A 26109-nucleotide genomic window follows, 5' to 3' on the forward strand; every position below is an offset into this window, starting at 1 on the left:
ATTTCTCATCATGTTATATTCCTGTGGTACCGGGATTCTTCTCGAGCTTGCATCTGGCTGAACTGAAGGGCAACCTCTGGGTCTGGGACCCATTCAACCTTTTGCAAATAGATAGCAACCCTGGGGTAAAATAACCTAAGGGTTATATTCTGCCCTAGATCCATCTGCAGATTGACTGGGCTTCCTTGACAGGGCTTCCTTGTCTTAAACATCCGTGCTAGACTGGTAGCATCTGTGCTCTGATGTGGGTGAAAGGATGTGTGGTTGTGTCAGGCTGCACTGCTGAACATGACAAAGCATTCTTTTGTATCAGTCAGATTTGGTGGACCAAAATATATTAAACTTTCTGCCTGAGCGGGAGCAGAGCGAGGTGTACAAGCTTCTTTCTCCACATGTGCTCATGACAGATCCTGTTGCAGCTGATTTTCTAAACGGTAAGCTCTGCTCTTGTCTGTTGGCCAGGGAAATTTGCCAAAGGCAAACAGCTCCCAGGGGAGCCTGCACAGGGCTCACCAGCTATTTAATTCTCCTGCCTGCCACTTCTGCTTTGCCACAGTTAGTATTTCTGGTTTTTAATTCAGCACATCATCTAATGTTCCTGCATGCTCCCAGTACTTCGTCTTTGATTTGCTCTCTGCTTTGCATCACAGGACAGTGAAACTGCCCTCATTAGATATTTTTCCCAGGGTGGAATGCTGGACTGAGCCTCTGAAAGGAGTGAGGGGCTTGGGAGAAGGAAAAGGGTAGGAGAAATTCCAAAGGGTTTTGGCAGAATCTTTGTTCCTTAGGAAGCTTGCATGTCTCAGGACACCTGAAAAACCCTACATGTAACAGCCTTCCTATCTTAACAGTCCATCTGGGTCTCTATTGCTGGATGCTGTTCCACCCCCAAAATATCCCTTTCCCCGAGAAACCATCCCCAGCACCAGAGCGGGCAGTGGCATCTTCCTAACATCCACATTCCACCAAGCCTGTGTTGGAACCCCCTTTCCCAGGGGATTTGGCATGGCCGGGCAGTGCTGGCCTCCCCTCTCTGCTGCCCTGTAAGTGTCAGTGGGAACTGGGCAGACCTTGTGCTGGTGCTCTGCTCTGAGGCTGATTTCCCTCTGGCTGAAAGCTCCACAGAGTTCAGACCTTGGGCAGAGAAGTGAATAAGAGCTTGGCACGGTGCCCTCCACTGTTAATGGAACAGCTTAGGGTGACTTGAGTGCCCTTTGGATCTGGGTCCTGCTGAGCGGTGCCAGAGCACGGTTCTGCAATACCACTTAAACAGCTTTGCATGAAACTGTGCATGCACGAGGTCAGGGGAAAACACTACTGACCAATATTGCCAGGGTTTCATGCCCAGCGTAGCAGGGTGGCTGCAAAGCCATGGGAGAAAGGGTAAGAATACATTTCCTTAAGCAGAACCAGCTGTTTATTGCTCCTAGTAGTTACATATTTACTTATGGGTATCAGGAGCATCCTGGCAGGGTGTGTTCAGATACCACAGTGGTAGGGTTAGTATAAACACCTAGATAGATTCAATATATGGAATGTGCTGAAGTGCAGACTTCTAGTAACATTGTGTATGCCTGCCTCTCTTTCTCTCATTTCAGTGGAAAAACAAATAGAGTTTTGCTGCCATTTAGCAAGAGGCAGCTTAGATCCAAATGAACCCCTGATGTATGAATACGTGAAATTTGTAGTGGATTTTAAATATTTTACTCATGGTAAGTGACTGCTCCATCCTACCTTTACCTCTCTCCTTCTCTCCTTTAAGTTGCGTGTTGATCTGTAGCTTCCTAAAGGCCTCGTTTCAGCTGAAAATGCACTGTAATTGGCAGGGGTGGAATGAACTGTGGATATGTTGGAGGTATTTTTCATATAAAAGTGGTGGGGAGGCTGTGGGTCAGAAGAGCACACTCTTCTGCATGCTGTGTTTAAAGAACTGATGCCAGACTGATCCTACCTCCATTTGACCCACTGCCAACTGTAAAGCAGCCTACTTATTCAAATAACCAGTAAAACAGACTATTCTGTTTCACTTGTGGCAATCAAATGACACTTTTAAAAGATTAAATAGTTTGAGAAACCTGTAAAATCTTGAATCTTGCAAAAGTTGAGCTGGAGAAAGGCTGACAAGGAGGCTGTAGCTGCACAATGTGAGCTGCTCAGAGCTGTCTTACGAAGCTTCCCTGCAAGCCAGGGGCACGTGGTTACAGCTGTGTAACTTGGAGCCTAGAGGGTCATGCTTTAAATAACATCGGCGTGTATCAGTGTGGCATCACCTTGTGGGTAGGAGGAGTTTGTTGCTTGGATTTCATCAGTCATTGTACCTGTCTTAACATGAAAAGAAAGCTGTCCTTCCTCTTCTTCTTAAATAAATTGTCTGGTTGTGTCTAGTGCCTACACCCTCCTGTAATGGCTTTGAGTCAGCTATTGCACGAGCTTTCAGGTCAGCCACGGAGGAGCAGATTTGCCTTGTAGCAACTGTTCGTCTTGTCACACCACAGTTCTTAAAGGTGAGAGCTTTGCGACTGCCTCTTCCCTTTCATGTGGGGATCGGCCGGTGCTCAGCCGGAGATGCTGCTGGTACCACGGGCACGGGCTCGGCTGCTGCGCGGGGAGCCGTGGTGCAGCAGCCTCTCAAAGAGCAGCACAGATCCTTGTGCAGAGGGTTGGTAAATGAGAGGGGACTCTGCTGTGTTTGGGAGTGGGAGATGACATAAATATATATTATGGAGTGATGAGATATGAAGCAGGAGTTGCTTTTTAGAAGAGGCAGTTGTGTGATGGGGTGTCTGGGAGCAGTCAGCCCAGCTGACCAGCTAAACTCCTTGAAAAGTTGCATCCTTAAAAGAAATACATCCCACCTCTCCTTTGTGTAAGAAGGCCACCCGCATCTTGAAACACTGTGAACAACGTGTTTTGTGGACCCTTTCTGCTGCAATGTGTCCTGTGGCACAGGGCAGTGGTGACAGGGATAACGACCATGGGTGCTTCTTGCTGAAGACAGCATTAGGCAGCTCAGTTTGAGGCTGGACCTGGTGATGTCATCCATATTCAGATACCAATATTTACAGAAATCTGGGGAATTTTGCCTACAGACTGCAAGATGAGGCCCTTGGACTATTTGTCCTAGCTTTGAAATTCAGCCCAGGGTAAATTATTCATCCACTTTTCATCAGCTTATGCATCTATGAAACAAGGCTTATACATTCCTTAGAGGAAAATAAGTCAAGTGCTTTAAAAGCACTGTATTTTGCTAGGGTTTGTTATACCAAGAAGATGCATCCTTGGTCTTGATAGAGGGCTACTTTTGTCATTTCATAGGATTAAATGTCTGAATGTGCCAACTGTTTTGCAGGAGCTCTGCAATGTTGAAGAGCCATGTGAAGAATTTACATCGAGGCATAGTTTGGAATGGAAGTTTTTATTCTTGGACCACAGGTAAGAGATTTGGTTTTAGTCACTGAAGAATAAACAAAGTAGTTTAAAAATAGAAAACTTTGTGAAGCTATTGCCTGAGATCCCAAGTAGAATAGCTCTAATTAATGCAACTGAGTAAGTAATAATGCTCTGAACTTACTTATTAGGCATCCTTAAATGCTTTTCATATTTTAGGCAGGTAAGAAACCATATAAAATGATGGGAATATGTCTAGAAAAATGTCTAACTTCACCAAGATATTAAATCATTAAAACTGAGCAGTGTGAGTCCTGTTCACTGGATTCGTTTAGCTCCTTTGTTTTCCAGCTACAGCTTCCAGGAATCCTTCTAAATCTTTTGCTGTGTCAATAAACTTTTGATTTTCACCTTGAGAAATGATGAAATTTGTAAAAATAAAAGAAAAAGCAGATGATTAGATTATTTAATTGCAGATTTGGTTTTGACAATGTCATATGGTGGGCTAAGATTCAGCTTGCTGAATGCACTAGACTGGACCCACTTTATTAAGCTGATGAATATAGGATTCATTTTCTCCAAAAGAAAATGGAGGTTTTTGTTCACTCTTTTACCTCTCTGTATTTGACTAAGCATAAGCACATTGCAAAATCCTGCCCTTCTCATTATCCCTCCCTTTGCAAGCTGTGAAAAGGTAGTCATTACTAGAAATAGAAGACTAGTAAATAAGGCTGTAGGGAAAAAAAATATTTGGGACAAAAAACCCTAAATATCATCTGCACATTTAGAGGAAAGAAGAGGTAGAGCAAATATAAATTAATAATAACTTGCATTTATATAATAAGCAAGATGTGTACCTCACACATCATACCTTGAAGCATGGAAGAATTGACCCTGCCACAGCCCTGCAGTTAATGCTGTGTGGTTTGGGACAGTTGGCTTATTATTCATGTCAAGATCTTGCTGGAGTGACCTTGTTAGACTTGAATTGGCCTGTCCAGTAGTGCACATTTTCATAATCAGGTGATTAATGTTAAGATTCCTGAAAGAGTCCTAAGCCCCTTCCTCACTGATGGAGTGAACTGGTTTTCCAAAGGGCTGTGTCCCAACAGCTCCTGTGAATATAGCAAGCAGGAGCTGCTTTGAAACCTATCAAAGAGTCTTTTGATGAATCTGGGTTATGACACAGAGAGGAATCTCTCTGCGCTGGGTGCTTGCAGCCACTCTGGTCCCACTGATATCCCCAGTAAGGAAACCATTGTTACGGAGAGTAAATTAAGCTGATGCAGATGCTGAGGCAGTCTGTGACAGCCCCAGATGCAAGCGGTGAGCCCAGACCCAGGGATGAGTAGGGGATTGTGTGGGTTGTCTCATTTAATCACCAGTTCAAACTTCTCTTGTTGGGTATTTTGCTGTTTCTTGCTTATCTGCGTCAACTCACGCTGCCTGACGCTGAGGTGTGCTGTGCCGCCAGGAGGGGCAGAGGGTACCCAGCATGAGTTGGAATCAGGACCTTTGCTATCATGATGAGAACATAAACTAGAGTAAAGATAGATAATGCAGAAAGCACTCCATAGATCTGGATAAACATTAGAAAACTAGGAAAAATCTGTATTCTGGGTATACATGTAAATAAGTGTAGAGGAGGAAAACCTAGCGACTTTGGTAATGGTCTATTTCTCTTCTGCACTGTGGTCCTCTCCTTATTTTCCCTTCATTTATTACAAGACTGCACTTGAAAGGTTCTCTGCAGACTCTGCATTTCCATTTGCACAGCAAGTTGCAGGCCTCAAGGCTGGAACTTAAGCTAACAAGACACTTTAAAATTGTTTCACAAGCAAGACAGGTCCTTGTCAAATGGCAGATGAGGAGCAGTTTGAGGTTGCTTTCTCATTTAAAGAATTCTGTCAAAAGTCAGGAAAGCAAAATAATTTCCCGATCAGCTTAAAAGTTTATTTGATGTGCATCTGAAAGACATTTTTGTCTTGAATATAAGCATGTCATTAAAGATAGGAGAGACACTGGTGTGTTCTGCCAAAGAGACGGCAAGGAAGGACACTTTAATAAATACACATATTATCATCGTTAACAGAAATCTGGGTCACATGAGGAAAAGGAACACAGTGCTCTATAAAAAGTTATTTGAATAAATAAAGCTGCATTGTGGAGGAGACCACTGTGTACTCAGCGTGCTCTGTTTCAAGAGATTTGCCATCAAAGAGTGTGGAGGACTGGCTTTTCCAGCCAAGCCTTTGTGCTGGGACTCAGGAGCTCGTGCTCAGACCTTGGTCCTCCTGGGGCTGCTGTTGAGCAGATCCCTTGCTGTCCCTCCTTTTCCCCTGTTTCCCATTTAGTGAAAAACTGCTCGTGGCTATGGGGAAGAAAGAGGCTGTAGACCTGTCTGGGCTCTTTAGTTGAATAATCTATGCCCACCATGTCTCTCAAGAGTACAGATGTAGAGCTGGGTCGCTCAGCCAGGACAGGAGAACTTCCCACATTAATATCCGGAAAACTCAGGACTGATCCACCCAAACCTAAACACATTTACACTTAAATAATTTTTGCTCATATTTTTGGCTGCTTTATGGCATTCACCTTTGTTAAGAGGGCCACTCCACACCCCAAGAGAAAGGCAGCAGGAGAGGCAGGTTTGATAGGCAATGACACCTTCACACTGTCCTGGTTTTGAAGAATTAACCGTTTTGCTAACACACTGCCGCCTTATTCCTGAGGAACATGCTGAACTTGGCAGGTGAGCCTCATGCTATCAGCACATCCAGAAGCCAAAACAAATAGGTGGAGCCAAATTAGCACAAGTCCTGCCTCACTGTGGCACTTGAATTGGTGCAAACAGGAGTGTACTTGAGCGCTAGGGGACATAAGTTGGCATGCAGATATAGGGAGTAGAGGCAAAAATAGTGGTTTTATCCTCACATTTCAGTGTTATTTCATAATCATGAGCTAGCAGGCTCCAGCAAAGGCTGTCCATAAGCTCAGTGTTGTTAGGGCACTTGTTTAAAATAAAATATCTCACTTTGCCTAGAAAATGGAAAGTCTAGAATTACAGCAGAACAGTCAGGTAAATCATTGCAATGTGCCCATCTAAATACTTCCTCGATTCCTTCTCTACCTGCCATAGAAATAGCAGTCCTTAAAATCAGCCCCATGCCTATGCTTGTCTTTACTACCACCATAGAAACTTTTTTGCTGGTTATAATTTCCCAAGATTTTTCATGGGAACAATTACTTTTTCTTTTACCCAAGCTGGTCCTGACACACACTGCAGCTTCCCACTTACTCTTTCTTCTACAGTTACTACCCAGATGACATTTACATCCAACCTACTGGATAATTTTACTTGAGCTCCAAGTTATTATGCACACGAACAGCCATAGCATTTCTCAAGCTGTGTGTCTCACAAGCATGAATTGAGTCACTTGCATTTCTCTACACCCACATAATGAATAGGCTACGAAACAGTAAACACACACCTTTTCATTTTCTCAATTTTTACTTCTCTCTCGCTGTTTTTTTTTGCTTGTATATGAAAATATATTGTTGTGTGTATGAAAATCCACTCCTGATTTCTCGCCAAGTGAACGTACGAGATGGTGGTTTTGGTTGCTAGTATCACAGTGTATCTGCCAGGATGTCAAAGTGTCAGATTTTGTGCTCACTCCCTGCCCTTTGCTTCCCTTCTAGGGCTCCACCTATTATAGGATATTTACCCTTTGAGGTTCTGGGAACATCAGGGTATGATTACTACCACGCAGATGACCTGGAGCTTCTTGCTAGGTGCCATGAACACTGTAAGTTCCTCTCCCTCTGCAGCATGCCTGTCTTTGATCTCGTATGTCACTTGTGCAAAACCTTTTGCTGTCATCGCTAAAGGCATCTTTATCTGGGGCGCAAAGGAATTCTCTCTTCCCAAGACAGGCTGTCACAGCTGACGCTTACCTGGGAGGTTGAATCCCTGTAGAATTCACTCAGATCAGGAACTCTTTGTGCCAGTTTCCCAAAGTGGCAGATACCCTGTTTGAGCACAGGCTGTCTGAGAGTGAAATGAGATTAATAAATGGGAAGTCAGAACTTTCCACCCTCTGCCCCCAGTTGGTGAGGGCAGCCCCAAACCCTGTGAGTTTTGTTGCTTGTCACAGTTCATGGGGACTTGCTGTTCCCTTTGGCTCCAGAGTCAGCCAGGAGGCTCAGCTCACATAAATGCCTTCTGAAAGCAGTATTTGGATCACCTGCCTGTGCAATTAGGTGTTGTGAACCTCACTTACTGTTAGTAAAACGCTTCCAGAGATTCAGACTCTTTTTTAAATACAAAAGTACTGCAGAAAGATTCCCTGTGGGTGAAGATGGCTTGGTTTTGGTCAACCTGAAAGTAAAGCAGAAAAGCAGAAAAGTCCAGTTCAGACTGATGTGGGAACACCAGAGAATATCCATGAAGTTCATCTTTGTGCAAGGTGAAATACTGTGATCTGCAAGAGCCCAGGGGCACCCAGGTCAGAAGGAGCACTTAACCCGAGTGCTCCGGCAAGGCAGCCCGCTGCTGAAGAGCCGTGTCTTGCTGAAGGCTGGGGCTGATGTGAGGAAGGGCAAAAGGTGGCAGCAGATGTGGTCTACTGTTAATCAGTGTGCTGTTCCTACCAGAGGAGCATATGAGATGCTTTACCCCGAGACTGTATTTTTTCCATTTTATTCCATGCGCTTCAGGCTGAGATAACTGAGCCAGCACTAGGTCTGTCCTCCATCTGGTTTGCATCGCCAAGCACTGTAATGAAAAGTAGCTATGCACTTTGTAAAGTGCATCTAGGTAATCAAATATTTTGCCATAAAAATATTACTTATAGGTTTCCTGTTGGGCAAACTCTGTGTCTGTTTGTCTCTGCTATCTCTGTTTGAAAAGAGAGTGTTTTGTCAAAAGGAAACAATGACAACCCAGAGAGTGGAGAAAGTGGGATGCTGTAATTACTCTGAGATATAGAGCAGTGCGATGGCGGGACACCAAGAAACTCCACAGTCCCCCCAGCACACTGGAGCTAGACAAGCTTTCATCTCTGAGTTACAAACCACCCCCATCTCCACCACGTACCCTCTACCACTTACACGTAGAAGATGCTAAAGGACAAAGTAGAGAATGGAGAAAATGACTTCTCTGAATGTCAAGTTTCCCCACTCCACGTTCCTGATGGCTTTTCTGTCCTGTCAAGGCAAAGTGCTGGTGCAAAACAGGCGGGGGGAAGTGGGTGGCCCGGCTGAGCACATGAAGGAAGCTGTGAAAGGGGCTAGACACAAGTTGTGTCAAGTGCAGCAAGCATGTAGACAGAAATATTAAAGGAATATTTTAATTGCTCTCAAGTACAGTACTTTTTAGTGCTGTTTGCTTAAAAGACCATTCAGACAGAAGTGGGCTATTTAACTAGATGATGTCCTTTTAAAGGTAATATATGCGTGCAGTTTGACGTAGATGCTAACTATATTGAGAGTGGGGTCAGGAGAGAATCTATTTAGTGATTTATGTTCTACATCTCCACTAGCCACAGATCTCATCTTACATACTAAGAGAGTCTTTGCACTACACACCTGAAGGAAAGGATCTTTTAATCTTACTATGCAGGGGGGCAAAGTAAGGTGCTGGCAAAGTGACTTATAGAAGTTGCTTCAGGAAATCTCTGCCAGGACTAGGAGCTGAGTGATCCCCAGCACGGTGTGTTAGCCAGAAGACCTTTGCTAAGTGCTTCATCTAAAGCCCAGCAGTGTTAATGGGATTACTAAATAAGTTAGTCCTGACATTTAACAAAGTAAAGGTGTGCAGGTGAGTAGAAATACTTGGGTTAGTGTGGCTCAATAAGTTCCTGTTCATCTAGTTGACCGCTCTGGGCAGACATCTTGCCTACTGTGAAGTGAAATGGGTTTGCTTAAACCACGTTTGTATTTTACTTTGCATTAATTATGGGTATTTTAAGTGAGCATGTTTCATTTTGTACTCCCAGCAGTCTGGGAGCAATTAATGTGGTTATTTAATGTAGTTCTCATTATTTTCCAGTTGTATTACATCACTTGAGATTTTTTTGGTCATCACTCAGAAGAAAACTCTCAGTTAAACTGCTAAAACTCCACTATCTTATAGTTTTGTGCCATTATTAGGATCCTGACTTGAAGCCCCTAGTCTTTGAAATGCATTTTCATGTACTTGCGAAAGGCCAATATCTAGTTACATAGTTATGACAATTTGTAGTTATAAGAACATTCTCAAAATAGCAAAGTGCAGTCTTGAAAATCAGTAGCAGAAAAGAACCCAGCTCAGTACATGCTTGTGTATCATCTGTCATGTTTATAAAGCCACCAGAGCCATTTTAGTGCAGTAGCAGACTGCAAGAGGGACATGGGACTGAGTAGTTTTTCTAATCACCTTTGCACCATGAAATTCCTGTTTGCTATAAATTGCTTTCTTGTTTGTTTAACAGTGATGCAGTTTGGAAAGGGAAAGTCCTGTTACTATCGGTTCCTGACCAAAGGCCAGCAGTGGATATGGCTGCAGACACACTACTATATCACCTACCACCAGTGGAATTCCAAACCCGAGTTCATCGTTTGCACTCACCTGGTTGTTAGGTAGGAGCAAACACCAAACTCTTCACAATGCATGTCCCATGTGCTCGACCATTATTTTTTCTAGTTCCGTATTGTGTTAGCCAAATATTTTCTGTGCATATTGACACGCTAAGATGGTATGTAATTCTTTTAAACTATTATGACTGGGAATACGGGGAAAAGCATAATATGTTTTCACTACTCACTTTTTTTTTGGCAATGGGGCCAAAAGCCTGGAAGCCACCATTGGCCTGGTCTATCAGTGTGTTAATTCCCTTTTTATACCTATCAATGATATGGCCATAGGAAGAATTAAAGCTGTTAAGAATCAGATGGTTTTATGGGCATGAATGGGATCATACATCTCCTACAAAATGTTTTGATCAGAGCTTTAAATATTTGTGACTTGAAGTTAGCTGCTGTCCTGCTAGCCTTATCCTCACCTGAAATTCAGCCCAGGATCCCCCTCTAGTGGGAAGCTGCTTGTGCTTGGATGCAAACCTGTGTTGTAAGGCAGTGCGTGTGTGGGATGTTCTGTGATACGCACCTTCTGGAGGGAAATCTGCTTGATTACCACTTTCATCTCAAAAAAGATTTTGTAAGACTGAAAATATATTTACTGAAGGGCTTGAAAAAATAGTGACTTACTGGTTTGCTCTGTTAACTTGAGTAAACATATTGCTCATGGCATCTTTCTTTGCTGTCAGGAATCAGTTTGTGATGTTTTTTCTGGTCCCTCTTTTTCTTGTCAAATATCTAGTCAACTGGGATTCTTGTCTGTATTCTGAAACACAGACTGCACCTTACACCACTAAACAGGTGTGATTAAAGCTGTGTGTGCTGGTATAGACTACAAGCCTTATCATAAGCAAACATTAGACAGAGAGATTGCTTCCAAGTTGTGTGGCTTCTGCTGTCCTTCAGGGAATTTGGCTTCACTTCAAGCCTGAATTTACTGTGCATGAACTTGTTTCTCCTTTCTGCTTCTAGTGCCTCTTAAACCTAGTGATATAGTCCTAAACAGATTTGAAATTCAATTCTGTCTCATATAGTTAAGGTATAGATTATATTGTTGAAATACACAAGATAAAACATTATTTTAAAATTATTGCTTAAAATGATATAGGTGAGTTCAGTTTAGCAACTTCTCTTGCCTCCCACGAGGATTAATATTTCCCATTAATATTTCAGCACCCTAAATTCTGGCACCTTTCAGTGCCCATGATCCACAAGCACTCAGTATCTTTAAAACACCTTCTCCAGTTTATCCCAGTGGTGAATCATGTGGCATTGTTTACTGTAAATATTATTTAAGAGAAAAAATAGTAAGGAAAGCAAATATACACTTTTAGAGGCACATTCCTGGGGATTCCTGAACCTCCCGTTGCACCTTGGCAGCCATTGGTTTGTATTCAAAGCTTCCAGTGGAGGGAGGGATGTTAACTCTGCTGTAGCACACTGCTCGGTGCTGTGGGCACCCTCAGAAAGAGGGGATCTGACCTCCTCCTCCCCACGGCACTGGCTTAGGTCTCACTGAGCTACCATACAACATGCAAAAGCTTGATTCTGGATCGTCAGCAGGTTAGAAAATGTATGTACATTTGCTTTGGCGGTTTACCTGCACAGAAGCTGTAGGATCATTCTTCTGCCTGATTATGGAAAATGGGAATGTCCTTTATTAGGAAAATTGTACTGAGGACAAAGACACCAATTTTGTCTTCAGTAACCAAGTGCACTTTGCTTTTAGATCAGTTTTGCTTAAAGGCATCCAGGGCCAACATTTACAAAGGAGGGTCTACGTTTGTGCTTGGAATGATTAGTGCGGTTAATCCTGTAGGCTCTGCAGTCCTGGGCGCAGTGGGACTGGGACACTGCCCTGTTGTTTCTAATCTGTGGATATGCAGCATGTGCTGTTGTTCTCTGATTGCAAGGCTGTATGGTGATGGTCCTCTAAGCACCTTGTGTATGAGAGAGTGTGAGTGTGTGCTGCACAAAGCTTGTTACTCAACATGGAAACTCCGTAGTGACCTGTATGGTAGGATAGTTAACATAGAGTAAACAATATCTAGATTAAAAAACCCAATAAATTTTAAATCCCAATTTTTCAGTTATGCGGAGGTTCGAGCTGAAAGAAGGCGAGATCTTGGCCTTGAAGAGTCATCAATTGAACTGGCATCCTCTTCTCTAAAGGTACCATGTCCCTTCACAGTTGAATGACCAGATGTTTAAACCAAACTGAGTAACCACTTAAAAATCTTAGGAAAATATCTGTTCTTTCTTCTCCTTCTTTACTCCCATCTCCTTCTAAGCCTTCAGTTGGGTTATGACTCAAGCAGACCCTGATAAGTTTTCCACTATGTGGCTCTAAACTTGCCTGTCTTGGTTGGAGATATAACTGCAAATTCATCAGTTGTATTGCTGCTGTTCTTCTATTCACTATCCTGAGATCGTTACTCAAACAATAGGTCAAACCACCTCGGTTCAGAAGCAGAAGAGTAGAGCTGAAGGCTAGATTGCTGTACCTGTCACTGTTAGTAAGGCGCAGAGGATCCGAGCGCAGGGCAGCACCACATGGTACCTGTTCTGTCAGGTGCCAGCTCATCACTGATACTCAGACAAAGATTGGAAGTGAAGGCAGAACACTTATTCCAGACTTCAGCTCTGTTTACACCATTGGGCAGGATTGCATCAAGTGTAGGACTGTGACCAGAGCAATAATTTCCATGGTTTGAATCAATCTGGCATCCCAGCATCCCAACACACCTGCCCAGTTAACAAGGTCATTTTAATTACTTTTACATTCTTCATCTCAGTAGTTTACAAATAAGACCAGTGATCAAAGTAATTTCAAGTGAATTGTTGTGTAATTATCATTCCATTAGCCTCATTGCTCTTCAGACATTATTTTACAGAAGCCATTTATGGGATATATAGGGGAAGATGTCCCAGAGACATTTTGCATTTGAGCAAGGACCATCTTGCAAACAAATTGCTTCTCTGTCACCACAGAGAAGAAAAGACACTCTGTGTCTTTTTCCCCTTTTCACACGATAGCTGAGATATTTTTCTGCAGACCTTAAGCTGCATCTGTTGATGTAAGGCAGCTGGAGGAGAGGCAGAGCTTAATCTTCTGGAGGGGAGTGGGAAGCTGGGGAGCTCCCTGGGAGACACGGGGAGGGTGGTGGCATGGTCATCATGGTCACCCACATCCTGATAGTGAAACAGTCTCCTACTACCCAACAGTTATGGGCTGTTTGCCATAAACCATCTGCCAGGTGGCATCTGTCATTTTGGTGTGACAGCTCCGAAGCTGTTAATATTCACTAGCTGAGGCTGTTCCCCACTGTGGATGTGCTGCCAGGTTCCTGCCTGAGCAGCCTGCCGGCAGCGCTGCTCCCCAGGGATCAGCTCTCAGCATCACCTGGTACTGTCCCCCACAGGAGCTGTTTGCTCTAGGTTCTCCTCAGGCTGCAGCTGATGTCGCTGTGCCACTGTTCCATGTCCCTTCCCAGATACCTCTCCATCTCTTCAATGAATAGAATGATTCCCCAGCCAGCCAGCCCCTCCTGCCTTCATTCATTACCTCTGCCACCACCCCACACTGCTCCACGGCCAACGAACTGTGACATCCCGGAAAGAATCGGGCAGAAGGAAGCTAATTATAAAAGCATATTTCCATCTGCACGCAGCTCCATGGGCAGGAGAGCAGGAGGGTGGCACACTAGAGCGTTTGTGTCCCCTCCACCGCCACTTGCTGCTGCCATCAGACGGGTGTCCCGTGACAGAAATGTGTGGCTTTGCCCCAAAGCCAGGGGTGCCTGGGGTGTGATCCTGAGGGTTCTGTCTGCACAGGGTGCCTGAAGGCTTTAGGGTGAATACTGAGGGGCTGACCAGGCTTTGGTGGTGTGATGCTGCAGTGCTGGCCCTCTACGCACCCAGACTGTTATTTTTCTCCAAAAACAAGCGGTCAGGGAGGTGGAGGTCCCCTCCAGCACCATCCCCTCCTGCTGACAATCTCACCGCTTGTGCTTCGCTCCCCGCAGAGCCACAGCAGCTACCTGGACGTGGGGCAGTGCGGCAGCAGCCAGGACGCCAGCCGGGAGGGAGTGTCACTGTCATCCCACAGCTCCCGGCGCTCCTCGCACACCGCCCTCTCCGACTCCGCCTGTAGGTGCCAGCGCAGCCGGGGGCAGCCCAGCGTGAGGGCAAGGAAGAGGGCTGGAGGGCAGAGCAGCCTCCAAAATACTGGGGTTCGGCTGGGGGAGTGACTGAGTCAGCGTGCAAGCGGGGTGCCAAGCACCAGGACTGACTTACCGTGCTGTAACATGGGTCAGGGCAATCCCAAGCACAATCCAGGCTGGGTGAGGAGTGGGTTGAGAGCAGCCCCAAGGAGAAGGACTTGGGGGTGTTGGTGGATGGAAAACTGACTGTGAGCCAGCAATGTGCCCTTGCAGCCCAGAAAGCCAACCGTGTCCTGGGCTGCATCCAGAGCAGTGTGGGCAGCAGGGCGAGGGAGGGGATTCTCCCCCTCTGCTCTGCTCTCGTGAGACCCCCCCTGCAGTGCTGTGTCCAGCTCTGGGGGCACAAACATCAGAAGGACATGGACCTGCTCAAGAGGGTCCAGAGGAGGCCACGAAGATGATCAGGGGCTGGAGCACCTCCCCTGTGAGGACATGCTGAGAGAGTTGGGGGTGTTCAGCTGGGGAAGAGAAGGCTCTGGGGAGACCTTATAGCAGCTCACAGTACTTAAAGGGGCTACAGGACAGATGGGGAAAGGACTCTTGATCAGGGGATGTAGGGATAGGATGAGGGATAATTGTTTTAAAATGAAAGAGGGGAGATTTAAATTAGATCTAAGGAAGAAATTCTTCCCTGTGAGGATGGTTAAGTACTGGCACAGGTTGCCCAAAGAAGCTCCCTGGCAGTGTTCAAGGCCAGGTTGAGCAACCTGGGCTAGTGGAAGGTGTCCCTGCCCATGGCAGGGGGTGGAACTAGGTGATCTTTAGTGTCCTTTCCAACCCAAACCATTCTGTGATTCCATAATAAGTTATGGCATGGCAGCAGAGCTGTGGCCACATGCTGACTCCTCTCTCTTAACAGACTGCCAGTGTGAGAGCAGCTTTCCCTCAGTTTCCCACCAGCTGAGGGTTGTGGTTGTTTGCTGTGACTCAGGGGACAGGAGGTGACTTGCTAAGATGGAGCAATTTCATTGAGCCCTGAACCTCACTGACAAAACTTTTGTTATGGGGTAATTTGGTCCCTGGTGATAAATCCCTGCAAGTGTGCAGAAGGCTGCTTGCCTTGCTGACGGCTTCATGCCAGCTCCCACGAGTGTCCCCCAGCCCTGGGGGCAGCAATGAGGTGACTGCAGTGCCCATGCGTGCAGGGCCATGGGTAGGAGCCTACTTGGAGGGCTTTTCTTGTAATACTTGCCAGTGGGAGAGTGGGAATGCTCATCTGGAGATGCCTGTGGAGGGAGGACAAAAACGGGGCATTAACATCAGAACAGAACCCCATGAGTCAGGCGGGGAGCCAGAGGCACCATGGAGTGGCAGTTTGGGGACCCAGTTTGGCAGCGTTTGAGCCACTGCTCATCTGCATAGGTGGAGTTCAGGCTTAGCCAGGCACGGGTCTGCCATATCACAATAAACCATCTCTTTTCCAGCCACGTCATCCATGCGCCACACGGACACCAGCACACCCACCCGGTCGTCGGTGCCGGGGGGGCAGGCGGAGAAGGCAGCCCTGCGGCTGGCGTCAGCTGGAAGCGCTCAGGTCAGTGGTCCCAGCGAGCAAAAACCTTTCTGAGGCCATAAAGAAACGAGCATGACAAACCTCTATCTCGCCCTCAGAGAGGCTGGATTCCCACCTCTGAGTGTGCTGGGCCTGAGCGTGGGATTTCCCAGGGCTGTGGAGAGCTGCTGCAGGCTCCTCTGCTGCCTCCTCCCAGGGCTCAGTTTGCTCCCCCAGGCCAAACAACTCCTCACTCCGAGAGCCCTCTTTTCATGGGGTTTGTACACATGAAATGGCCTTTATCCAAAAATGGATGCTGACACTGAGGATTTGCAATTAGCAGGGGGCATGCAGGAGCTTAAACTCTCCCTTCAGACTCATCCTCAGATCTCCACCTGGAGTTGTCTAATTCTTCTTCGTAACATGTTTGTCACCAGTACGAGCTGGTGTCACACCAACTCTGCACTAGAGGTGCTATGGACCTACAATAAGGCAAAGTTTTCATTTCTAGGCCATAGCAGCTCCTCAAGCCCCTGGTGAACACCTCCCTCAGCATCCCGTGGCTCAGCCGGCAGTCCCCTCTCAGCACACGGTGATGGTACGTCCTTTATTTTTGTTAAACACACTGGTATGGCCAGTCAGCGGGGCGGTCTCAGTGGCTCCAGTTCACTGCTCTTACCTCCTTGCTGGCTAGTCTCAGCATGGGGGCAAGGTTTCAGGAACCTTTCTGTTACTGAGATTCACCTGCAACAAAATCACTGCAACCACTTCTTTCAGCAAGGATACAAAGCAGGACACACAAGGAAATAGATTAGAAGGTTTACACTGGTCAAAACCATTGGGGGGCTGCTGAAGGGTCATCTCTGAATTGCTAGCAACTAACTACAGGCTGATATGATGCTGAACAGCTTTACTGCCCTGGCAGAGGAAGGGTATGTCATGGAAGGTTTGAGTTAGGCCAGAAAATTAAAAAAAAAAAAACAAAACAACACACAAGAAAAATGTGGAAGTCATAAACCAAAACAATGAGGCCTGTCCTCACAGAGCTTTGAGGTCAGTGCAATACACAGTCAGGCTGTAATACAGGGTTTGAGGATGGCCAATGTCGGTGTGAAGGATGGATCCCAGGGTGGGATTACAACCTAACCTGGGCCTGGCACTTGGCAAATATAATTATCAGCACCACTGAAAACCCAGCCTGGAGGTGTGGCAAGGGTTTGCATGCGGTGTCTGCCCCAAAATGCAAGGGGTCCAAAATGAGCATGGTGTCACTAAAGGGACAGAGGAGTGCTGTGCATAGGCACTACCTGTGCTCAGGAATTTAAGAGACACTGAGTGTGAGCCAGTTGGGCTGCTGCTCTGGAAGTACAGTGGTACTTTCCTTAAATGTGCAATTGACATTTTCTGTCAGCATCATATTTTCTATGCCAAAAGCTGAAAAGCAGTCATTTTCCTGAAGCCAGCATCACTATGTATGTGAGTAGTAGCAGGACTGGTCCTACCCTGTCATCTTGCTCTCTGTTCTCCACAGCCAGTGTACCATTTCCCGACCCAGCTGGGGATGATGCATCAGCTGAAAGAGCAGCTGGAGGAGAGGACTCGCATACTGCAGGCTGACATCAAGACACAGCAAGAAGAGCTCCACGTCATCAAGGAGCAACTCCAGCTAGTACAGGACTCCAACCTGCAGGTACCCACTGCCGCTGCCCCCAGCATTCCCAAACCCACAAAACATTTGCTTTTCCTTTGAGCCCGCAGATTGGTGACAAAACTGTCAATGTCAGAAGCATTTAGAAATGAGCTCTGGATAAATTGGTAGTTTGGTCTCAGATGTGGGAGTAGTGTCTCCCAAGAGATGAGTGGTGTCAGTATCTGCTTAAGTATTGAAGCAGTAATTTGCATGATTTAGAAAAAACTATACCAAGCTAATCTGAAGTCCTCCCTTCACAAAAAGCTCGGTGGTTCAGAGGCTGGTTAGTGCTGCTGGATCCCCAGTGCCCTTCCTGCAAAATGCAACAGGCATAATGGGGCTGGAATGGTGGTGGCTCTGAATAAATGCTTAGGCACAAGCTAACATCTGATTTTCTGTTATTTGTGGTTCACTTTGCCCCTGAATTTAGAGACGTTGCTGTCGCAGTGTTGACAGAGACAGCCTGGGAGCCGGGACAGTACCTCTCAGGCAGTACAACTGCTGCAACAGCTCAAGTGTCTCTTTTATTTAAAGATGCTGATGCAGCAGCCGATCCCTGTCGTCTTTAACAACGTGCAACACCCGAGCCCCAGGAGGCCACCGGCACCGGGGACGCCCAGGCAGACCACAGCCAAGAAGTCACAACAGCCAGGCCTTATGGGGACGAAGCCCTTCTGCAGCACCCCCCTGCCGTCACCGCGCCAATTCCTCAGGGACCCCTGCGGCACAGCCGCCCAGGTCTCTGGCTGCTTCCTTGTCTTCGTTGTCCCCTTTCCTGGCGTTTAAATACTTGTCTGCCATATGCCCTCTCCCCGCAGCCCCACGCATCTCCTCTGTGCTGGTTTTACTCCATAGCTGGCATTGCGAAATTTGTGTCGAGTCAGTGGTGAATGATGTCATTCAGCTGTAAAAATAAAAGCCAGGTTGCCTAAAAGCATTAAACCCTGGGGACCGCTGGAGCTGTCCTGGTGACCAGAGAGGAACTGGGTGGGAGGTTTGGGCTCTTGTTTGCTTCTGTTTGTGATAGCAACATGGTGCTTGTTCGTAGCCAGTGGGAGTTGTGACTTTGTAATGTGGGGAAGTAAGAATAACTTTAAAAGACCAATTTCCTTCTGCCTGAGAAGTTTTGGAAGGCAGCTTTTAAAAACAAGTTTGTCAACACTAGACCTAAATCCACTATATAGATGGCCACATCTTCTTGAGAAAGAATTGAGGTGTCCAAAAGCAAAAAAAGATGAAACTACTGCTTTAAAGGATGGATGAGATACTTTCTTTGGTGACTTCAGATTTCCACTCCTCCTCTCTTAAGCTTCTCTCCTCTCCCTCGTGCCTTGTGTGCCCTTACCCTAGTACTCTGATTTCTCAAGAGACCGTCTGCTCCCACTGCTGGGGATCCCGGCACCTGCCGTGCAGGAGCAATAAATGCAAATGGGTTGGCTGTCCTGCATAGGTATACTGTGCCTACTGCTGTGTTCAGGGAAAATATCCTACTGTTCCTTCTCATCTTCCCATCTGCATACTGGAAGCAGTTATTTTAGCTTTCTCTTAGGGAGCTTTAAAAACTTACGTGGGTATCTATGTCTTCCAGGTACAGCAGCAGCAGCAGCACCTAATGAGAGGAAACCATGCCCAGCAAATACGTCTGCCGGGGCAGACGAGCATTTCAGTGCCCCTCTACAACAACCCCGTGGTGTTTTCACAAACACATCCCATCACAGTGGCTGCACAGATGACGACTGACAGCAGCGAAAGGCAACCACAGTCTGACTACAGCCAGGACAGGAGCCTCAGGTGTGAATGCAGCCCTGCTGGGACCGACCTGATGGCGGTGACAGAGAATAGCAATCCCTGGGCGATGGGGAAGGCAGGCGCATCTGGGCTCAGCAGGGTCATGGTCCCTGGATGCCACAGCAGGGGTGTAGGGCTGTTCCCTCCTGCAAAGGTCTGGGTTAATGGTGAGCCCGAGGTACATGCAAACAGGGTGCTGAAATCCCTCAGGAGCCTGAAATCCTTCGTATATCCATAAATTGTCCATGTAGCTCAGTAACCTTTGGACATCTGCTGCTGTCAGAGGGAGTGAACAGGAAAAACTAGCTGGGACAGCCTTTCCCAAACCTGTCTCTACTTGCTCTGAAGCTCCAGAGTGTCTTTTCTCCAGCCAGGACAAGTGCCGTGGCAAAGCTGTTTTTCTTCTATAGAAACGTATAAAACATTCAACTGCCCCAAACTATTCAACCACCTTTCAGGGAGGTATCTACAGACACTACCCACAGGACCCAGCCGTTTTGAAATACTGTGTAAGGAAACAAGATAAACCCTGAAGGTCTCACCATCTATAAAATATATTTCTTACATGAAAGATTTAGCACGTTTCAGCTCACCTCTGCGAGTACATTAGACAAGGTGACAAGCGCCTATTTCATTAGGTTTTTTTCAGGGTGATGGTTTGCTTGCTCTCAGGGAGAATTTTCAGGGATCTGTTTCCAGGGACTGACAGTCAGGAGTCTGGACCTCTCCCATCCCTGACTGTCCTCATTTTTAATTCCACCACAGGATGCTGTTGGATCAGTCTATCCAAGCCATGATGCCCGCCTCCAACAGCAGCAGCCAGTCTACGCAGAGCAGTGCCAGCAGACAGCAAGGAAAGTGAGTCTTTGCGGGCCCTTGCTTTCATGCAGTGTTTTAGCAGGGCATTTTGTGGCACTGAAAATGACTTTGAAAAACTTGTACGTGATCATGTTAAGGCAATCTCAGTCCTAAAAGAAAAAGCAGCTCAACTGGTTAGGAGAAAAAGTAATGAGAATATTTTTTTAATTACAAAGAACTTTAAAATGCTTTAAAAAATATTTTTGAACTATTTTATGGCTTTAGCAAAGCCTAAAATGCCTAATGAGGTCATGAAGGAGATGTATAGCCTTAAAAACCTTAATTTATGCTGTTGCAGTCCATGCTTGATGGGGAAGGGGATATCTGTGGCCTGCTCTCGCCGGGCTCTGCATGCTTTGACAAACCCTGCTCCAGTCTGGTTCCTGCAGCACCTGGGCTCCCCAGGGCCCTCTCCAACGGTGGGTGTGGGTTTGGGTTCTCACATTTTATTTTCCTCCCTGTGGCAGATTCGTTGCAGAGCAGCAGATCTTGCCTCCCCCAATACAGATGCAACCAGTTACCTGTAGTACCGTCCGACCTCCAGCCCCATCACCCGTTTTCTCCCCGTCTCTGATGATCCCACACACCAGCTTCACATCCCACCAGGCAAACACACCAGTTCACCTCCACCAGTGGCCACAGCAACAGGTTCAGCAGCACCGTCTCTACCTTCAGGTAATGGAGCTGCAATAGGTTTCTGAGGATGCACAGGGATGGCTTTGAGGTTGGGTCGGGGTTTTTTTTTTAAGAAATGGGACTTACCTGGCTAGTCAAACCTGGTCAGTGCACTCACACATCCTCCATGCCCGTTGTATCTGCATGTACCCCAGTGCTCAGCCTTTCCTGGCTGGCTCTGTGCCTGTTCAAGGCCGTAATTTCCAGCGAACTCGGTTATCGTTTAGTGTCCAGAAGAAATTCTCGGTTTTTCAAACACCACTTGTCATCCAGAGGAGCTCTGGTGGGAGTCTTGCTGGAGATGTGAAACTTGATAAGGGATAAGCTCTTTTGCAAACATGCCTCCTGCTGTTATGTCTCAGCATAGCAAGGTTTTTTATCAGCTGCCATCACTGCTTTCTTTTAATAAATGGATGTTTCACAACACAAATCTCTGGAGAAGGTGTTTTTGGTTCTTCAAAGCGCAGCTTCATCAATGCATGCCAAACCAATAATGCTGCCAAGGAGAGGGGTTGTTAAAATTAGTAATACACTCTCCAAGACTTGCCTGGTTGGCAGAGGTAAGTTACAATTCTCCAGGCAAAGATGGTAGAAATCAAAGCAGGGGAAGTAGGTACAGCTGAAAGTAACCATGCAACAGGGCTGGATTTAGGCAGGAAATGAATCGTTGCTAGCAAATGTGAGCACGAGCATGTTCTTACAGGCTGCACTGAGGTCCTGAGGACTAGCAATGTGGACAGCAGAATGATGATGCTGGGGGAGATAAATAGCTCCAGAGCATCAGAAAACCAGGCTTTGGTGCCACAATGCCTTTAATAGCGGGTGAACCAGCAAGTCCAGGTCTTTGGGGTACCAGCCACGGGGTGATACATGGACAAGGTTGCTCTACAACCTCTTCACTGGTTGCCTGAAAATCTTTCACATGGAAGAGGGAAGTTGCATGTCCTGCAGATTTTACCTTGTGTCCCAGTAGCTTCTGGCGGTCTCCATTCCTGCTGGGCTCCTCATGGGGCTGGGAGGACGGCTGGATCCTGCTTCCCCTCTGTACTCTCCAGGCATTGTTAGTCATGCTGATAGCACCAGCATCCCAAGCCTTGATGGGTGGGGATAACCGTTAGGACTTGATACTCACACCCCTGGCTACAAGCCTCAGCATCAGCCCTGCAGCAAGAGAGGGAGCGGGTGGGCCACAGGGCAGCTCTGACTTGTAGGATTTGTGTCTCTGGCAGATGCAAGGTCCTGAGCCGGTGCCTGGGGGTCCAACACAGCGTATTTTCCAGCCCCCCCACCCCCCACAGCAGAATCCCCTGAGCTACTTCCTCCACCCGCAGCAGCAGAGCCGCCACACACAGGGCCAGGCCTGCAACCTGCCGGACCTGCCCGAGATGCAGCTGCCCTGAGCGCGGGGGCCAGGACGAAGGGACCGCTGAGGCTGCAGCCGCTCGCTCGGCGCCCTGGTGCGCGTGGAGGGGAGGACGACACCGTCAGAGCACGGGATGGGTGAGGTCGGGCTCAGCTGGACGGTGGTGGCTGGGGGGATGGTTCCCACGGCGGGCGGGCGCCTCCGGGGACGCCTCCTCGGTTGGGATTTTGCCGGTCCGTGATGCTGCTCCAGTGGCTGTACGTGCCCTTGCCCAGCCCTGCGGTACAACTAGAAGGCGATGCCTTTCTGGCTGCAGGGAGGTCAGTTACCAGGTCACCACGAAGATTGCTTTGCAACGGAGAAAACCCTTTTCCATTCAGGACTTCAATGCTGAAAGTCACTGTGAATTTAAGCCCAGCGTTTGGAGCACATCCACAGACTGTACTGGTCCACAGGACGCCACTGGATTACCATGTACATAACTCGGTTCACTGTAGTAGGTCCATTGTGGGTTTTTTTCCTTTTTTTCTATACCTCAGTCCCGCAATTTTTTGTTTTCCAGGAGATTGGATAATGCTGCTAATTTACATAACACCACTTTTGCCTGAATTTCTTACTGTTGTTATACCAGCTCACATCGCAGCTAGTAAGATATCTGTCATGTTTTATTTTCGTTAACAAGTACAGATAAATTTATATGGTTTTTATTCCCTGTAGCCAAATATTTGTCAGGTTACAGACAAAGAATCCTTACTCGTTCTTTTTTTGGTTGTTCTGTTTCAAGTGATGTAGTTGTATGTGTTTCTATACGTGAAGACAAAGCATAGAACAGCATGTGACAGCAAACTTTGTGGTTTTGCTAGGTCATGTTTCAATTTGGCAAACCTGAAACGTATGATCACAACGACACAAGCGATGTTACAAGCCCGTAGGGTCAGCAATAAATTGTATTTTTGTAAATTGTCACTTTTTAACTATAAGTTTATATTTATGAATTGAAAAAAACAGTTTATTCCTCAGTGGGTGTATAGTTAAGTGTCCCTACTGTTTGTGTCTTTCCAAAGGAAAAATGGAAGTGTACATTTCTGATGTGTTAGTAGCTGAGTACTAACTTTGGGCACAGTTAGAGCCCAGATGTAGGAGAGGGATTAGGCCATTGCTATAATTTTGCAAGAAAATGGGTAGTTAGGACTAGCTCCATCTAGCAGCAAAGATCCATCTGTCAGTCAGGGCAAGGTTTAGGGGTGAGCTAGTTCATACCCTCTGTTGAATCCCAGCTTTTTTTTTTCTTTTGCATTTGTTTGCTTTTTTCCTGTGCAAGCTGCTTTCTTGGCTCATCAACCATTGCAGCAGCTGGACACTGGTGCTTACCAACAGAGCAGCCTTTGGCACAAGCAACCCCAAGCAGCCCTGTCATTCAGAGAAAGGGGGGAAGTGGGAAAGTTAGCATGCAGAAAGAATAGGGATAGCTGATGATATATATATATCTATAGCTAGAGGTATCTAATGCTGTAGATACAGCTAGCTAGCTTGCTCCCCCCACCAGCCACACACCTTTTCTGTGCTGCAGCACTGGGATGATTTCATTAGCTTTGGGTCCAGGCATGAGCGTGTGGGCTCGGTAGCATGGGGGCAGAAAAAAACCCTGACTGTTTCAGCCTGACAGAAGCCGGCTGCAGCAGCCTGAGTTTCCTGGAGAGCTCAGGAATGAAACGGGGAGCGGGAGAGATCTGCCCCAGATGGCTTTGAGTGCAGCCTTTGTGTGCCCCGGCACACGAGGGGCTGTCTCCCACCCGCCGGGTTTTTCCTGGGGAAGGGGAAGGGGTTTTGACGCGTTGCATTGGGTGGGGGGGCCCGGGCTGCCGGAGCGAGGTGCACCCACAGCAGCTGGGAGCTTTTGTGGGGCTGATGCAAGGCACGGGGCTGCTTTGGTGTTTTGGCCAGGGCAGGGGTGGGCATGTGAACAAAAGCTGTGTGAGCCCCCGGCTTGCCACGGGGCCCCTCCCTTGGTAAGCACCTGTGCAGGGGTTGGCGTTGGCTGGTGTGCCAGCGGTTACAGAGCGCAGGGTGCAGAGCAGGCGGAGGGGGGGTGTGCAGCCTCCCGGCCCCAGCAGTGTTCTGGGGGGGCCATCGCAGGCAGCCACAGAGGTGCCAGGCAGCCCTTAGCCCTGGGCTTATGGTATCGGGGCTAGTGCCTTGCTGGTGCAGCCGGGCCCAGCTGGCCCCTGGGCAGGGGGTGGCTGCGCAGCTGCTCTTGGGCACAGTTTGAAGTGCACCCCCCCCACACTCCCCCCCCCCCCCCCCCCGAACCCCTACAAGTAGCTGTGGGTGCAGTGGAGCCATGGGCTGGGGCCACCCCAACCCCTGGCTCTTAGAGCCCAAGTCTTGGGGCGAGCAGGGGGTGTCTTCCCTGCACGGCACGGGACAGGCTGCTGCAAGGGCCAGCGTGGAGCCTTTCTCACGTAGGAAATGTTTTGTTTAGTTGTTTGTTTTCTTCTTTAAAAGCACTATTACTTTTCAGGTGACCCCCCCCCCTCCCCATCCCAAGACAGTAGGGTTGCTCACAATGTTGTGGCAGGAGGGGGAGGGTGTGTGTGTGTGTGTGTGTGTTTGCTGTATTTTGGGGGAGTTGTTTGGGTTGGTTGGTGGGTTTTTTTAATTATTCCCCCCCCCCCCCCCCCCCCCAACCTTGGCACATAATGTTAGTGGCACAGTGGGGAGGGGGGCAAACACACCCATTTACGTTAGGGCTCTGCTATTGTACACAATTAGTGGCCCAGTGTGGCTGGCAGGAGGGGATTGCATTTTCCGATCTTGCCTGTTAAACCTGCATCACCCCAACACACCACCGTGGCTGTTCTAGAGTGTCCCATCACTGTACATAAGCCCAGACATGTCAGGTGTCAATCAAGTGTATCTCAGCCATGGTGATGGTTGGGGGGGTCAGGGACTTTTTTTTTTTAATGGGTCTTGGTAGGGAGGTAGCCAAGGCAGAGTAGTGCTCTGGCATTGCTGTGGCTTTGAAAGCAAGTCCAAGGGTTGGGAAGGGACTGGGGGGGTGGGGGGTGTGCCGGATGGGGCTGTGCCATGGGCACAGCCCTTCTGATGGCAGCGCTGGGCTCCACAGACAGGGAGGCCTGGGGAGGGTGGCACAGCTATCCCTGCTCGCAGCCACTCATCAAGGAGCACAGGAGGTTTGCAAGGATGTTTACATGTTAGATTGGCCTTGATAAAACAAGAGAGGTAAAACGCACTTTATCACGTGCCCAATTCCCCCTTTATTGCCAGTGTCCCCCCGCCCCAGGCGCTAGCCCGGCTGCTGGCTTGCGGGTAGAGCTGTGTTTTCCAGGCATGCTCCAAAGGACAAAATCCCACAGCCCCGTTTTGGGGCTTGCTTGGTCCCTGCTTGGTCTGCCTCTGGGCTGGGGAAAGGCTGAGTCAGGGCCATGGGATTTTTGCCTTATATCATCACTCACTCTCAAAAAATACATGAATAAATGAATCTCTTTATTCAGGTTGATTTGTATTTGTTTACCTCGGTGTTAGCTATGACCTGTGTTTTTGGGACTCATTTGGAATTGAGAGCTGCTGCTGGGCTTGGGTCACACACCCTCGGGTGCTTATGAGGCAGCACAAGCGTGACCTGTGGTGACAAGCAGAAGGAACATGACTGATGCCACCTGCGCCGGGGTTGGGCTCCAGGGTTGGTGTCAATCTATTAGTCATTAATGTTCTGAGGCTTTCTAGTACACAAGCACCTATATACTATATATCTCTCTATATATAGATATACAGATACATGTATTTTTAATATACACATATGTGTATATCTGTATATTAAAATGTATATATAGGCCACACAATTCCAGACCTCTGAAAACACAGGCAGCTTTAATTAAGTCTTGCACTTTTAGCATATTTGTACATATAAGCTAAAGCCTGGTGGGTATAATCAGGCTGGTTTGACAAACACAGTGAAAAGTTACTGTATATATTGTATATACTTCATGCAAAA

The 26109-nt window shown here is 47.4% G+C and overlaps 1 protein-coding gene across 4 annotated transcripts in view; it reads left to right on the forward strand.

The window, feature by feature from the left end:
- Window positions 1–24762, forward strand: part of PASD1 (PAS domain containing repressor 1) — a 55486-nt gene extending 30724 nt beyond the window's left edge. Inside the window, exons 7-22 of one of the 4 annotated variants that reach the window (XM_074914890.1) lie at window positions 314–434; window positions 1599–1712; window positions 2386–2504; window positions 3350–3432; window positions 7090–7196; window positions 9861–10008; window positions 12096–12177; window positions 14031–14154; window positions 15653–15762; window positions 16232–16318; window positions 17252–17410; window positions 17945–18148; window positions 18999–19201; window positions 19964–20056; window positions 20524–20731; window positions 21961–24762. In XM_074914890.1, coding sequence (XP_074770991.1) covers window positions 314–434; window positions 1599–1712; window positions 2386–2504; window positions 3350–3432; window positions 7090–7196; window positions 9861–10008; window positions 12096–12177; window positions 14031–14154; window positions 15653–15762; window positions 16232–16318; window positions 17252–17410; window positions 17945–18148; window positions 18999–19201; window positions 19964–20056; window positions 20524–20731; window positions 21961–22131 — 2133 coding nt within the window. In that variant the 3' untranslated portion in view covers window positions 22132–24762. The remainder of the gene's footprint in view (window positions 1–313; window positions 435–1598; window positions 1713–2385; window positions 2505–3349; window positions 3433–7089; window positions 7197–9860; window positions 10009–12095; window positions 12178–14030; window positions 14155–15652; window positions 15763–16231; window positions 16319–17251; window positions 17411–17944; window positions 18149–18998; window positions 19202–19963; window positions 20057–20523; window positions 20732–21960) is intronic. The other 3 variants (XM_074914893.1, XM_074914892.1, XM_074914891.1) reach the window with 3 other exon arrangements.
- Window positions 24763–26109: the final 1347 nt, after the last annotated feature.

The sequence above is a fragment of the Athene noctua genome, chromosome 11 (assembly GCF_965140245.1).
Source record: "Athene noctua chromosome 11, bAthNoc1.hap1.1, whole genome shotgun sequence".
NCBI lineage: Eukaryota > Metazoa > Chordata > Aves > Strigiformes > Strigidae > Athene > Athene noctua.